Raw genomic sequence first — 15451 nt, 5'->3', positions numbered from 1 at the left:
GCCAAGGGGCAACATGTACCTCTTGCTGTGAGCAGGGGTCCTTGTGCTCCCAAAGAGACTGGCAAAATCAATGACTTCTAACTGACACACAAACTCAGGTGTCTTCTGCTTTGCATCCCCCCAAATTCATCTGTTGTGGAATACGGTGGTAAATTACAAGATCGCACAAAGAACAGAGGCCTTGGCTGGGTTAATGACAGCTGGGTTTCAGTGGCATCCAGTTCTTCAGCTAATTGAAATAAATGGCTGACCCGGCCAAGACAAACATCACCCTCCAGGCTGGGGTTTAGGGAAACAAACATAAGGGAGCTTCATGTCATAGGGGAACGGTAGAGCCATTTTATGTCAGCAGGTGGTGGCGAAGGACGGCCTCTGAGGCCGATCTCCAAGTCAGAGCTTCCACTGGAAGGTGTCTGAACACAGCATGAGGGCATCCAGAACTAGCAAGGTAACTTTAGACCCCAGGTGACAGATACCAAGCGTTCCCTGCTACCCCGTTCCGGGCCCCAGGCAGACACCAGAAACTGCCACAGCAGCTCTCTCTCCTGAATGTGCTTTTCCTGGTGGATCCAGTGATCTAAAAGCCACCACTGGCTGACCCCAGCTGGCCCAGCAAGGGAAACCAGTATGCCACAGTGGGGAGGACAGCAAACCTTGTCAAAAACAGCCCCACTAGGGCTTTGCACCAGGCCAGGAAACACTGGACTAATGTTTAACCGGTGAGAATTCCCATGAAAGCAAATGAGAAGCCAGCAGGTTGCCGAGTGTTTCACAGCAATACCTCACAAGTTACTTTACTAAGAAGCCCAAACTAAGACAACCAACCCACACTTTACTAACTAACCACCCAGGGCCTGGGATCTGGGAGAAACTGCCATTACGCTCCGAGTGGCTACAGAGAATCTGAAACATGGACGTATCATCTACCTCTGATGAGAAATGGGTCAAGAAATGGGTCTCTTTTTACTGGACTTCTCAAAGATGGCCATCTGCTTCATGCTCCCAGGTCAGTCACTGGGGTCCAAACCCTCACCCTCTTCTGCGAGGGGAATTCCCAAGCTGAAAGCATCAGTCAGACCATCCCAATGAAGTTAAGAACAGTATTGTCGTCTCCATGAAGAGAGGCTCTTCTCAATGCTACCTGCAGGCTTGCAGCCATCACGTCATCTTTCCAGACAGTAGCCCTCCACCTGTCCTCTGTGCTCTCCCCTCCCGTCCCTCCTACTGCGGAACTGCCAAGCTCCCCCCAACACCCATGGCTCTGTCCTCTGTCACTGGGCCCTGTTCTTTCCTGGTAGCAGTCATCACAAGAAGCTGCATCAACACCAGACAGGAAGTTACCGGAGCACAAGAGCTCTGACTGTCTTGTCCTTGGCTGAATTCCCCTTGCCTAGTGCTGATAGGGATTTAAAAATCTGTGATCAGGGGCACCTGGGTGGCTCAGTGGGTGAAAGCCTCTGCCTTTGGCTTGGGTCATGATCCTGGGATCCTGGGATCGAGCCCCGCATCGGGCTCTCTGCTTGGCGAGGAGCCTGCTCCCCCCCTCCACCACCCCCCGCCGCCTGCCTCTCAGCCTACTTGGGATCTCGGTCTGTCAAATAAATAAATAAAATCTTAGGGAAAAAAATCTGTGATCAGCTGCAAAGACAAGTTGGAGGAGAAACTCACCAATTTAGTTTTTCTTAAATGTGAAGCCTTCAAAGAAAAATCTAAGCCTTCATAAAATTAAGCTTTAAATGATATCTGAGTAGCATTCATTTGAGCTGAAATGTCTGGGTTTTCTGACCAATGGGAGAGGAAGAGTGAGTCTGTGGGCACATAGGCATGTCATAAGGAGGAAATGTCTATAGATTCAGGAAAGCGTTTGGTCAATGCACACACTCCAGCTTCTGGGAGTCATTCCAGAAACCCAGAAGCAAGCTCCTCAAGTCTGTTCCTTCCTCCTCAGTGTTATCCTGGCTTATGGCTTTGGGGGCAATAACCCTGACCCATCCGAGGCTCTTCCTGCCCCAGGAGTCCTCGGATGAGGTTCTGCCCCCTTTCTCACCATACCCAAGACAAGGCATAGGTGGACTCAGAGGCAGCCCCCAGGGTCCTTGTATCCACACCATAGGGGCATCGACCCAGCCAGATGTGTGTGGAATGGCAACTGTTTCATTAAATAAACAGACCAGAACCGATGGAGAGTCTTCCCCTTAAAGCACGGAAGTTGGAGGGCCCTTTGCCTCTTAAGTCATGTATTTCTCATTGTTTCAATCAGTATAGCAGTGGTTCTCAACTAAAGGTGATTTTGTCCCAGAGTGGACACTTGCCAATATCTAGAGACATTTCTGGTTGTCCCAAAATGAAGGGGGTGGTTTGGAATACTACTAAATGCCCTACAATGCACAGGACAGCCAACCTCCTCCCAACAACAAAGAATTATCCCATCCGAAATGTCAGGGTCCTGAGGACGACAAACCTTAGTTTTGTTTTGTTTTGTTTTTTAAAGATTTGATTTTTATGTAATCTCTCCAAACCCAATGTGGGGCTCAAATGCAAAACCCCGAGATTAAGGGCTGCACGCTCCACTGACCGCACCAGCCAAGCACTTAACAGATGCTGCTTTGAAATAGAAAAGATATTAATAAGTAAGAATTGGAGTTTGTGGGTCTCTTTCGTCTACCAGGACTATCCACGAATAGCAGAAAATAAGAGAACACGTATAAGGTAAAGAAGAACCAATCACAAAATAAAGTGGAGATTTTCAGCTTTGTAAAAAAAAAACAACAACAAAAAAAACCACCTCTCCCTTAAATTAAATAGCGGGTCTTCCAACACGTGAATGATTTCTAGTCCAAATGCCAAGCCAAGGCGTTTTGCCAGTTACCAGCCCTACTGGGAGCTGGGATATTCTTGGGAGACAAATAAGGAGAAGCCATAAGGAGAAGTTCTCCCTCTGCACCTCCTGCAAGTATCAGACTCTTTTTCCCACTCAGACATGAGCAGACAAAACCTGCTTTCATGCCAAATCCATTATTCTCTGGACACATTTCTACGGGATTGCTTACCAGGGATGTGGGCTCCTCCGTACGTGATGTTGACGTCGTAATCCCCCGGAGCAAAGGGGATGTACTCAGCGCTACAGCTTCCATCTTTGTTATCTCTGCAGTTGATCTTGGACTCTGAGGGTCCCTCCACGGTTATGCCGAGCCCACCAATGCCTGCCCCTCTGGAAAGGGTGGAAGAGAGAGTGAAGTGGGACGAGCGCTTCATGCTAGTCTGCTTATTGCCAGAATTACTTAAAATCTCTCTATAAATAATCCCAGGAAGCCAATTTGATTCAACTGCTGAAAATTTCTCAACGGTGCCTTAGACAGACGGCTCCGACCCCCTCTTTCCAATGCTTATCCTTCATTTTCACATCTGATTGCATCTGTGACCCATTCTAGCAGGACTACTTCCAATACTTCACTTAACCATAAAATTGGCTGCATGCTTCTGCATTATCCAGTTAAGGAGCTGCCATCTCGGTCTGGTTTGCTTAGCCATCTTATGACTGTAACCAAGGGGTTTCTGGTACTTCCTCAGGTATACTCACCCTCTCTCCATAGCATAAAAGTCTCTACAAAACAAATGTCTCCTATACCATGGAAAAAAAAAAAAGAAGTCTCCCAAAGTTGGGAGATCAGGACACATATGCAAAATATACCCATAAAACTCCTTTCGAGGGGCACCTGTGTGGCTCATTCGGTTAAGTGCCTGCCTTCTGCTCAGGTTGTGATCTCAGGGTCCTGAGATCGAGTCCCACATCAGGCTCCTTGCTCAGCGGGGAGTCTGCTTTTCCCTCTGCCCCTCCCACCACTCGTGTACTCTCTCTTTCTCTCAAATAAATAAATAAAATCTTTAAATTAAAAAACCCAATTCTTTCATTTTTTAAAGAAATTTTTAAAACATTTTATTTATTGATTCAATAGAGAGAGAGAGAGAACAAGCAGAGGGAGCAGCAGAGGAGGAAGGAGAAGCAGGCCCTTCATTCAGCAGGGAGCCTGATGTGGGACTTCAATCCCAGCACCCTGGGATCATGACCTGAGCTGAAGGCAGATGCTTGACCGGCTGAGCCGCCCAGGGACCCAAACCAACCCCTTCAGATAGGGGCATGAAAGAGGGCACATGATGTAATAAGTTCTGGGTACTATATGAGACTGATGAATCACTGACCTCTACCTCTGAAACTAATAATACACTATATGTTAATTAACTGAATTTGAAGAAAAAAGAAACAAGCAAGAAGGCAGACAAACCATAAGTGACTATTAATCTCACAAAACAAACTGAGGGTTGCTGGGGGGAGGGGGGTTGGGAAAAAGGGGGTGGGGTTATGGACATTGGGGAGGGTATGTGCTTTGGTGAGTGCTGTGAAGTGTGTAAACCTGGCGATTCACAGACCTGTACCCCTGGGGATAAAAAGATATGTTTATAAAAAATAAAAAATGAAAAAAAAAAAAAAAGCAAGAAGGCAGAAAAATGAATAAATAAACACACACCCAGGGTTACTCCTTTCAGAGTCAACACACAGATACCAGCGCCTTGCTCACCTGGTAACTACGGTGAAGACATTGGGTTTGTTGGTAAAGGCCTCTTTCAGTCCGGGTCCTTGGGCCTGAACCCGAGACGGCTGGCAGCCTTCGGTTACAGCCACTTTGAAGGGGCTATTTGGGATGGGTACGTCATCGTATGTCACCTCCACTATGTGGAGACCTGTTCAAAATGACAAACAGAAATTATATGCACAAGAGTCACCTACCTGTGGAAAGAAAGACTCTCCTGCCAGGTTTCAACCAGGGCTCACACGGACCCGCCATCCCGTGTTACTGGAAATAAGCAGGTTAAAGAAATAGTACAATATTGGTATGATCTGATTTTTTTTAAAAAAGTGTACCTATTTATTTAATGCTTTCTGTTCATCTGGCAGCCACACAGCCCTCCCTCCCTAACAGATAACACATATGCAGAGGGCCTCTCCCCCAAGCAAGTATCATGAAGTCTGTACTGAAGTTAGTCATCTTAAATGCACTATTCTGATTTGGAAAAACTTCCTCCTGTCATTAGCCAAAAGACAAAGGGAAATCCATGAAACACAATATCCATGCATCTACATAAAGAGATGGACTATGTCTATACTGGAATACTTACAGGAATCATAATACCCAGGTAATGAAAATATATTGATTTTATTTTTTCCTTTAACTTTTCAAGATTTGTCAAATTTTCAAGTCATTTCTAGAATTTTAAGATATTATGTAAAAAAAAAAATTAATACAAACGGGCGCTATGCCATGATATTAGCCAAAAGCTGCTCAGAGGAGCATGAGGCTAACCTTGCCCACAATGTCTGTCACACACCAGGGCCAGCTTGTCAGGCACTGAGCGCTCAGTGGCTCTGCTGGGGAGGAGATTTCCACATGTCCCTGTCATTCTGTCCGTGCCTTCATGGAGACAGGCCAGACTCATGGGGCAGGAGACAGCACCAGTCACCCAAGGAAATGGCCTGGCAGAGCTCTGAATGATGGTCGTGTCCAAGGAGAAGTCAGCTCACCTTTCTCGAAGGGTGTGTACTCCACCTGGTAGGTCCCGTCAGCGTTGTCCGTGACGAAGCACTCAGTAGAGGCCCCCGAGGGGTTGGCAATGTGGGCTTTGATGTGGTCGCCCCCCACCTGTGTCAGGGGCCGTGAATCGACTGTGAAGTCAGTGGTGGCTTCACGAAACACGTCTGCGGAGCAATCACACAGAGGAGAACATCACCAACGCCTGGGACCTCGGAACATATTCAAGAACCAGGGTTCTTGGCACTTAAGGTACATTATGTCTAAGCTCGGTGCCAGCAGATGGGTGTTTCTTTTGACTCTCCAAATCAAGAGTGTGTTTTTTTTTTTAAGATTTTATTTACTTATTTGACAGAGATCACAAGTAGATGGAGAGGCAGGCAGAGAGAGAGAGAGAGGGAAGCAGGCTCCCTGCTGAGCAGAGGGCCTGATGCAGGACTCGATCCCAGGACCCTGAGATCATGACCTGAGCCGAAAGCAGCAGCTTAACCCACTGAGTCACCCAGGTGCCCCCAAATCAAGAATGTTAATGACCACCTCCTCCCTGCCACCATCCTGCAAAAGCTGCTTCTTCCCACGAGGGTGGGCTGCGGAAGCCCCCACCCTGTGACTACACAACTCCTTGCACACTTTCTCGACAAAGGTGGGGCTGACTCTTGGACAGGGTAAAGCGAAAAGACACACCTGCTCTGCGGCAAATATGGTAACAGCATCACATTTTAAACCTTTTCAATTAGTGCCAAAAATGAAAGATCTTGAATTTCCATGTAAAAATCACAATTTCTGGCTTTGCCAGAAAAATAAGAACATCTGCCGGCAGTATTGGGCCCTGTCCCCACCTTGAGAAACGAAGTGAGGCTCGGGAAGCAGAAATGTCACATGCTCACAGCTTTGCTGTGGTCCCTCTCTTCCTGATGCCGAGACCACAGGAGAGTGCTTTCTTATGCTCCACGTGGCCTGTGGGGGTACATCAGTTTGCACATCTACTCTGAGTTTCTGGGGACTCCTATGTCCTAAGTTATTTTGCAGACTTTTTAATGAAACCCACCTTTTCCTTCTATTCCTGGCCCAAAGACTTTGACCCTGCTGGTGTCGACGGCGGGATCCACCTTGACCCTGGTGGGGAAGTGGGGCACCAGCTCACCGCCATACTTCATGGTTAGAGTGTACATGCCGGCAGTCAGGGGCACGTAGGTCACCGCGTAGGTGCCGTCTTTGTTGTTTTCAATACAGACTTCGGCTTTCGCTCCCGAGTCTGAGACGGCTTCCAGGCCCAGGGCCCCGGGGCCTGCTTCCGAGCAGTCCACGCTCAGCAGCCCGGCTTCGCCCACCTTCCCGTGCTGGAGACCCGGTCCCGACGCCACAACTTTAGAGGGGTCGAAAGGCATTTCAATGTCGGCTTTGAAGGGAGAACCAGGTATGTGGACTTCTTCAAAGAGGATGTTGACAAAGTACTCCCCAGGCTTTGTGGGCAGGTAAGAGACGGAGCAGGTGCCATCCCCATTGTCAGAGCATTCGATTTTGGCCTCACACGGACCTTCCACGGTGAGGCCCAGACCTCCAGTGCCTGCTCCTTTGGTGTCGATGGTGAACTCAGCAGGCTTGCCCACGAGACCACCTTCAAGGCCAGGGCCATAGGCCTTCACCTAGTTCAATAGAAAATAAAGTCATTCTCTGCCTAACACTGGGGTTGCCGCTCGGCCAGCCCTGCTCACCACCCCAGCCTGCACTCGGTGCTGAGCTGCCTCAGCGGTAGAGGGGCCCTTCTCCCTCAGGCCTAGCTCGCATCAGACAGACACTGCCATGGAGCCACAATGCAATCATCCCAGGCTTTGAACGGCTAGCTGAGGGAGACACACCTGTGAACTCAGTCAACTCAGAAAGCCACAGCACAGAGGCGTGGCCCTCCAGAGCACAGGGCTTGACTGCCCGTCCGGACATGCCCTGCGTTTCTGAACCACGGGCCAGAGTAGAGACCTAACGTCTCATCTCACACACTCACACACACACACACACACACACACACACACACGCAGGGCTGAATGCTCTTAGGGATGGCTTTTATGGACCTCTCTGTTGCTTGGACAGCTACGCCTCCCTCAACAAATCCCATGTAATAAGACACGACCCTGGAGTGGTGGGTATGTGTCACGGTACGTTTGTCCAAACCCGGAGAATGCAGAGCCCCCAGAGCGAACCCCCATGTAAACTACGTATTTGGGGGTGAACACACTGTCAGAGCAAGTTCGCAGTAAACAAATGCACCGCTCTGGTGGAGGATGGCAATAATGGGGAGGCTGGGCACCCGCAGGTGCAGGGGTAGGAGGGAAATCCCTGTACCTGCCTCCACGTTTTACGACGAACCTAAAACTGCTCTGAAAAACTGATTCTGATATAAAGATGTATATAAAAATTCTGATATAAGGATTTAAAAGCAAATGAGTAAACGAAACTGCTTTTACAAGAGGGAGGGGACGGGATTTTCCTCTCTGATTCAACAAATAAGACCAGTTTATAGGATTCGTGCTGTTCTAAAACCCTTGATTCAGGGCTATCAGGAAGCAATGAGAAGGAGACGGATATATTTTTGATACTGAGGTATAAAGTTCCTGCAGGGTGAGCTAACCCTTATGGGCTCACTGTGAAGCGAGCGCTGTTTGTCATGCTAACAAGTGAAGGGACAGAACTCAGGGACGAGGAGTCCCTTCACCCAAGCCTCACTGCCAGAGAGCAAGAGGAGGAGCAGTGTGGGGAGGACACCCAGCCACCCAAAGGTCCCCTCGGGCTGAACTGTGGGAGGGAAAACAACTGTCAGCCGCTGGGAATGGACCTTCCTCAGAGAACGATTTTCTACAGGCCTTGGTCAAGCAGGATCGGTGAAGGACTACAGTGTTCTATTTGACAACAGGAGACAAGTCCCGGCACAGGAACGAAAGCTGACCTTGGTGGGATCTGGTGGCAGTGAGGCCTCCACTGTGTAGGGGCTCCCAGGCACGGGGTGTCCATCGTAGGTGACGTCGATGGCATAGAGTCCCTCCTCCCGAGGGATGAACTTGGCCGTGCTGCTCTCCCGGCCCACCACGGGCGCCACCATACAAGGCACAACCTTCCTCGAGGGGCTTAGGATCGTCACATCCAGCTTCCCCTGGCCTCCTGCCCCTTTTGTGTCGATGGCGAACTCCTGACCCTTCCCAACTTCGACTCCTGGAAAAGGGAGACACGCCCGAGTGATCAGCTCGCCCTTTTCAGCAGCAAGAGTGGTTGAGAGCAGACCCGTGAGGGTTCCCTGGACATGAGGCATTATCTCAGTCTGGGCCACAAGCAAGGGCAGATACCAAGGACAAGAAGCAAGACTAAGTCAGGATAATCAGCATCTACCTAGATAACAATCAGTTCGAGAACAGCTACTAGCTAACCATAGATATTCTAGCAATGAGAGCTGACACTTACTGATACTATAATGATGGGTTACTGAAAAACCAATAACGATTGATCACTCAATGACTGCATTTCTCAGTATAGCACATGGCCTCCTTTAATTTTTACCACAACCCTAGAGTGTTATTTATTAGTTGCCAATGGCTTTAGCAAATGGGGAAACAGTGGCTCCGAGGTCAAGCAATGTGTCCAGGGTGCCGTACGCAACAGACCACAAAGGTGGGACTCACATGACCTCGTGATCTGCTCTGTCAACGAGAAAATCATAACCTGACGCTATCCTCTCTCCTTTACTCACTTCTGGTATTAACTTTATATCAAAACATTCCCAGAAGCCAATGTTTTATTTACTAATTCTTGGCAGCAAATTTAATCCCACAGCCAACAAGGCAAAAGTCAGAGAGCTAGTCAACGCAGGGGCACCAGAGCGAGTCCAAAGAATGGACTCTCTCTACTGCACCGATATTCGAAAGATCCCTGCAAAGCAGGGCCTTGGAAAAACCGTGTATCTGACAAAAAAAAAAAGGAAAGGACTCTGAACCAAAATGACAGCACTGGGAGCATCGGGCTCCCACCACAAGCCAGGGAAATTCTGACTCTAGGGCAGTAGGAGGCTAGACCAGCACCTCCGAACCACAAGCAAGGAGGCCTCAGAACACCACGGCTCAAAGGCTTTTCCTAATTGGCATCATGTTTCTCCTGTTCTGGAATTGAAGCCGTAGGTGTCTTAGAGGAAGCAGCAATGAGGAGACCCATGAAAGGACTGGCCAGTGACTTTTACACACTTGGAGCTGGCCGAGCTTCAGAGAACCCAGAGCTGGGAAGTGGCCTCATTCACAACCTGTGCGTTTGAGTCCCAGGTCAGTGAAGGTGCTCATCGATGGTCCACTGAGACCGAAGAGGTCTGCCGGGGACTGGGGATGGGGGGGATGAGTGTGTGCTACAGAGGTGTGACCAGGCTTCAGCCGTATGGCAGCTCATGCAAGGCAACACTGGTGCTAAGGTTCTCCAAGATGCATGGCTCAGGTCTAAAGGCAGACTGCAAGCATATGGGCATAGCAGGATAACACTAACGCAAAATGAACACTGCCAAACATTTGCTGCCGGCATGTATGCAGAGGGAGAGAGAAGGTCTGGAAGGACCGAAACTGATGGTAACTTTGATTCACCCTAGGAAGAATAAGAGGTGATGCAGAGAGCAGAGTTTAGTTTCAACGGTGGTGCCTTTCTTTTTAGGTGAAAATGGATTTACGCATTACTTTGCGTTACAAAAAAAAAAAAAAAAAAAAAAGAATTTCACGATTATGTGCTGAACTTCTGAAGCTGAGTGGGGAGTACACCAGTGTTTATATACTACTACTGTGTTTACGATTTTATGCTTGGAATTTTCCCTAATACAACAAATGAAAACATTTTAAAATAAATGAGATGAGCTTATACGAACAAGATACCCACCAAGCTAAAGGAATATGGGGGTGGGGTGGGGGCTGCATCAGAGTTGTGGCTTCTGAGTGCCGGGAGCTGGCTTTTACCCTTGATGGTCCCTCCTCATGTGGATCCAAGGCCAAGGACAGCTAGCACAGTACAAGTCACCAGAAGGTAATGCATCCCAACTTCTCTTTGCAATGAAAACATCCCGCTGTGAAGCCAGCAGTTACTGAGGGCTGACAATGTGCCAGCCCCTGAATTATGAGCTCATTTACCTTTCAAAATATTCCCACGAATGTCAAGTGTTCTTAACAGTGTTCCCCCTGCCCACACTGTACAAATGAGGAGACGGAGGCTCAGGGAGGTTAAGCACAGGTAAGGTCACAGTGCAACCCTGCTGCGTGGCCCCAGTTCACACCCATGTCTGTCCCACTGCAAGGTCTGTTAGAGCAGAGTTTGCTCTCCTGCCTTTGGGTATCTGTTTTTCAAGATTTTATTTATTTATGTGACAGAGACACACAGCAAGAGAGGGAACAGAACAGGGGGAGTGGGAGAAGACGCAGGCCTCCCGCTGAGCAGGGAGCCCAATGAGGAACTTGATTCCAGGACCTTGGGATCACGCCCCAGGCCGAAGGCAGACACTTAACAACTGAGCCACCCAGACGCCCTCTGCAAACTCTCTTTTGAACGGCATCTAACAGGCAGCCCCAGTCGGGGGGTCGTCGGTGACCCCATCTCCCCTGCCTCCACCCACTTACTGTTTTCCAGTCCATTAATCTTGATCTTGCTCAAATCCAGTGGAGCAGCCACGCCCACAGTGAAAGGGCTTTTAGGGATGGGGTCGCCGCCATAGGTCACCAGCACCTGCATAGAGCCCTGCAACGAGAGGACAGCAAGTGCACCTTTGGGCACCAACATCTAACGTGCTATTGATTTCATTTTTTTTTTTTTTTAATTTAAAGATTTTATTTATTTATTTGTCAGAGAGAGAGTGAGCGAGAGCGAGCATAGGCAGATAGAGTGGAAGGCAGAGTCAGAGGGAGAAGCAGGCTCCCTGCAGAGCAAGGAGCCCGATGTGGGACTCGATACCAGGACGCTGGGATCATGACCTGAGCCGAAGGCAGCTGCTTAACCAACTGAGCCACCCAGGCGTCCCGATTTCATTTTTTTTAAAAGATTTTCCTGATTTATTTGTCAGACAGAGAGCACACAAGCAAGGGGAGCAGCAGGCAGAGAAAGAAGCAGGCTCCCCGCTGAGCAAGGAGCCCAATGCGGGACTCAATCTCAGGACCCTGAGACCATGACCTGAGCCAAAGGCTGATGCTTAACAGACTGAGCCACCCAGGCGCCCCCTAGCTTGTTGTTTAAACCCGCCTTCCAGATCTTTCATTCTTCCGGAGACTCAGGGTGCTTCACTCCAGCGGATTTAGAAACACCACAGACGTATTTCTCTAAGCTTCTGGCCCCATGGCAAAAACAACCAAGAAGTCAGATAAAATCAGAGCTGCTAAGAACAACAGGGGAGACTTCCTAAGCATACTGTATGCCGTGCTTTCAAGCATTTCCTTGACTCAATCTCCAAACAGTCCAAAGGGGTGGTTCTCACTGCTGTTCCCGTTTTTCCAGGAAAGGAAACTACAGCTCAGGGAGGTAGAGGCACTTGCCCCAAATCACATGCCTGGTAAGTGCGAGAGCTGGACCTCATACCCAGGGCACCCGGACCTCCGTCGTCTCAGCTGCTGGGCCGCACTACCCCCTGCCCAGCACACACCGGCCTCTGGCCGCGGGTAAAGCTGCCATCTACGGGAGCCTCTCACTGACCAAAACCAGCTTTTTCTACGTCTCGGAAATCAGTTTCAGGCCTGTAGCCTGTGAGAGGGATTTGCTCACTACAGCAGCCTCTAAACTCCCACATCTATGTCAAGGAAAGGGAAGTTGCAAGTGTGAAGGGAACCCCGCCTGTGGGTTTGGCAGGCTGCTTCTTCGCAGCTCCGGGTCTGTGGGAGCGCTGACTATATATGCACAGGGCGTTTCTCCTCCGGCCCGTGCTGGCTTCCCCTCTCCCGTCGGCTAAGCATCCCCCCCAACTGCCAAACCCAGGCTCCGTGAAAGCCCACGGCGGTCTCCGTAGATGAAGCTCTCCCTCACCTCAAATACCCCAGGCATACCGTCAAAGGCTATGGAGGGAGAGACGATATCCTCTGAGAATCTGGGGTTGGGGGAGGGTCGCCAGAATTCAGGCTTTACTGAAAGCTGCCGGTGATCAAGTGTTAAAGGGTGTAGCTTTGGGCCCACATGTATTTTCTCGTGCTGCCATTTTTTAAAGACTTTATTTATTTATTTGTCAGAGAGAGAGAGAGAGAGCCCACAAAGAGGCAGAGTGGCAGCAGAGGCAGAGAGAGCAGGCTCCCCACTGAGCAAGGAGCCCGATGCAGGACTCGATCTCATGACCCTGGGATCATGATCTGCGTCGGAGGCAGCGGCTTAATAACCAACTGAGTCACCCAGTCATCCTTCACGTTACTTTTCATAATAAAAGAAAAAGGGGGGGGCAAAAGCTAAGAAAAGAATTGGCTACATCAATGAAGGAGGGAGGACCGGATCCTCCAGGATTTGGGGGGAGTGCACAATGTTCATGGTAGAACGTGCACAGGTCCGACCCAACAGAGCTCAGAGCCAGCCCAGGACAGGACAGGTCTCCTCCTTGTAATAAGGAAGTCGGGGAGTGGTTGTGACTTTCAGCCGCCATGGCATCCCCATCAGGCCAGCAACTCCCAAGCTTCCATTTGACCACAAGCCCCTCATTCCTTGCGGGAGAGGCCTCACGGCTGACCATGGGTCATGGAAAACCCTTCTCCACCAGCCCTGGAAGTCTTCTGATTGTGTCCCCAGTGTGCCACAGGAGAGGGAAAAGTCCTCTTTCAGTTAAGCCTACCCATCCCATGAAAGAAAGTGTGTTCTCATCACCAGTCATTAAAAACAACAACAAAAACAAAAACAAAAACCTCAGAGAGGAAATAAACTCTACTTAAAATAACCTAACAAGGGGGAGGAAGAAATCTTAAGGGGCTTCCACCTGGACCGCTTGTAGCACTTAAGGTTTCCTCTGGGGTGCAGCTAAGGAACGGACTGTGCTTGCCCCCCAGAGGGGGGTGACATGAGGAATGTCTGAGAAATGACCACTGGTGCATTTCACAACGACCTTGCTGACTACAGGACAGTTTTACTCTCTCCCCACTGCGCCTCTGAGACCTTAATCCCACCCTGCAAACACAGGAATTGACCCAAGAGCTCAGGTGAGGACAGGATCAAGTGAGCTACCCACAGCCCCCTCCTCCTCCAGTGACCTCTGGGACAGGCAGGGAGATCAGTGAACCCACAGGGTCTCCTCAAGGCACCCCTAGAAGTGTGTGGGGTTTATGATTCCCAGTGGCTTCTGACCTGGTGGGTCACGGAGCTGTTGCCACCGGCTTCTCAAAGCACTTGCTCTTTGTGAGGGAATATGGGGGAAGAAACCCAAGTCCCTTGAGGTCACAGAAAACCGAAAGCACAGAAGGCAAAATCCTTAGGAGAATATGGCATGGTGTGATCTCCCTTCTAGTCTCCCTCTGACCATCCTCAAGCCTCAATCCAACAAGTGACTCCACCAAGGCACAACAGCTGACCACTGCTTTCCCACAAGACCGTGACTGGTGGGTCCACTGCAGGTCGGCAGGGATCTTCAAGCTGTGGCCCAGAGACCCTGAGGGGGACAGCTCCTCAGACAGCATGGCCTGCATGCTGATGGTGACGCAGTCTCACTGGGCCAGGAGCCACTGCCCTCTCTCCACACACACACTAAACAACTCCATTTCTGGAAAATTCCAGTCTGTTACCCAAAAACCACCACGAGAAGGTGCACTCTGAGTATGAGCCCTCAACGTACACTCCCTGCCTCCACATTGGGCAAGGCCTTCTGGGCTGACCCAGGCCTCTTAACCACATCCAAGGGCAAAGCTCAAAAGGCAAGCTTATTTAACCCAATCTTGAGCTGTATGCTGCTCTTCAGAAAAGAGAGATCAAAGGTGGACAAGGATGTGTTGGCCCCACCGTCCCTACAAAGTTTTTCTGTTGTCTCTGCTTGTGAGTAGAGAGGCTCAACCTTGTGTATTCACACTTTACGCCATAAATTCACGTAGAGACCCTACACCATCACGCCCTGTGCTCAGAGTGGGGCCAGAAAGATATATATACAGGACATACTATCCCACCGCTGGGGAACTCACCATCCAAGAGAAGAAATTCAATCTGCTTTCTCTGCCACAGAGAAATATGCGAAACTGCACGTTGCCCAAAAAATGAAACCATGAACTTTGTTCTAGACACTAAACAAGAAGGACCAAAGAGGCACGAGGTGAGCTGCTCACACTGGAGGTAGTGACCGACACCCGAGACGGCCAGGCTCCCTGGGTATATGACCAGCACCATTTGAGCAAAGCCCCATGCGCCCATGAAGCCTGCTGAAAAACCTGCTGTTCTCCAAGAACTGTCTGAACTTGACCCTGGAGTGACTTCGAAGTAAGAAGCTTTCCTCTCTAGCCTCCACCTCTGCTCCAAATGGCAAGAGGTTCTGAAGCCCTTTCTGGGGGTGCAGGCCCAAACCTGATTCTGTCTTGATGTCTGCAATTTACTTTCGAGTGGCTCAGCCAGAACCCAATGAGGTTTGTAGACAGACGAGAAAGCAAGATGTTTTATAGGAGTCAAAGACCTTGTGACCTTGACCAGTGTGCATGGCTATGCTTTCTGGTACCTTCTCCTAAGGAATGTGGAGAATTGGCAACAAGGATGATGTCACACTGGTGCTCCCAATGGTGAGTCTCCTGCCAGCCCTTGGAAGCATCGGGAAAATAATTACCTACGTAGCCCTGAACGCCCTGATGAATAAAGAGCATCCTACCTACAAAAGTATTTTTACCATCACTAACAAGGAAGCCCTCCTTAAGGTCAAAACAAAAATCAGG

General features: G+C 49.6%; 1 protein-coding gene across 4 annotated transcripts in view; it reads right to left on the bottom strand.

Moving 5' to 3' along the window:
* The window catches only part of FLNB (filamin B), a 146267-nt gene that overhangs the window by 38160 nt on the left and 92656 nt on the right, over positions 1-15451 (bottom strand). For all 4 annotated transcript variants that reach the window (XM_059161308.1, XM_059161309.1, XM_059161310.1 and 1 more), the window contains exons 19-24: positions 11210-11327; positions 8527-8789; positions 6634-7231; positions 5579-5752; positions 4578-4740; positions 3051-3211 (exon numbers count right to left, since the gene is read on the bottom strand). In XM_059161308.1, the coding sequence (XP_059017291.1) occupies positions 3051-3211; positions 4578-4740; positions 5579-5752; positions 6634-7231; positions 8527-8789; positions 11210-11327 (1477 nt within the window). The remainder of the gene's footprint in view (positions 1-3050; positions 3212-4577; positions 4741-5578; positions 5753-6633; positions 7232-8526; positions 8790-11209; positions 11328-15451) is intronic.

The sequence above is a fragment of the Mustela lutreola genome, chromosome 2, assembly GCF_030435805.1.
Source record: "Mustela lutreola isolate mMusLut2 chromosome 2, mMusLut2.pri, whole genome shotgun sequence".
Lineage (NCBI taxonomy): Eukaryota > Metazoa > Chordata > Mammalia > Carnivora > Mustelidae > Mustela > Mustela lutreola.
Note: the sequence above shows the minus strand (reverse complement) of the source record. Positions and strands in the feature narration are given on the sequence as shown.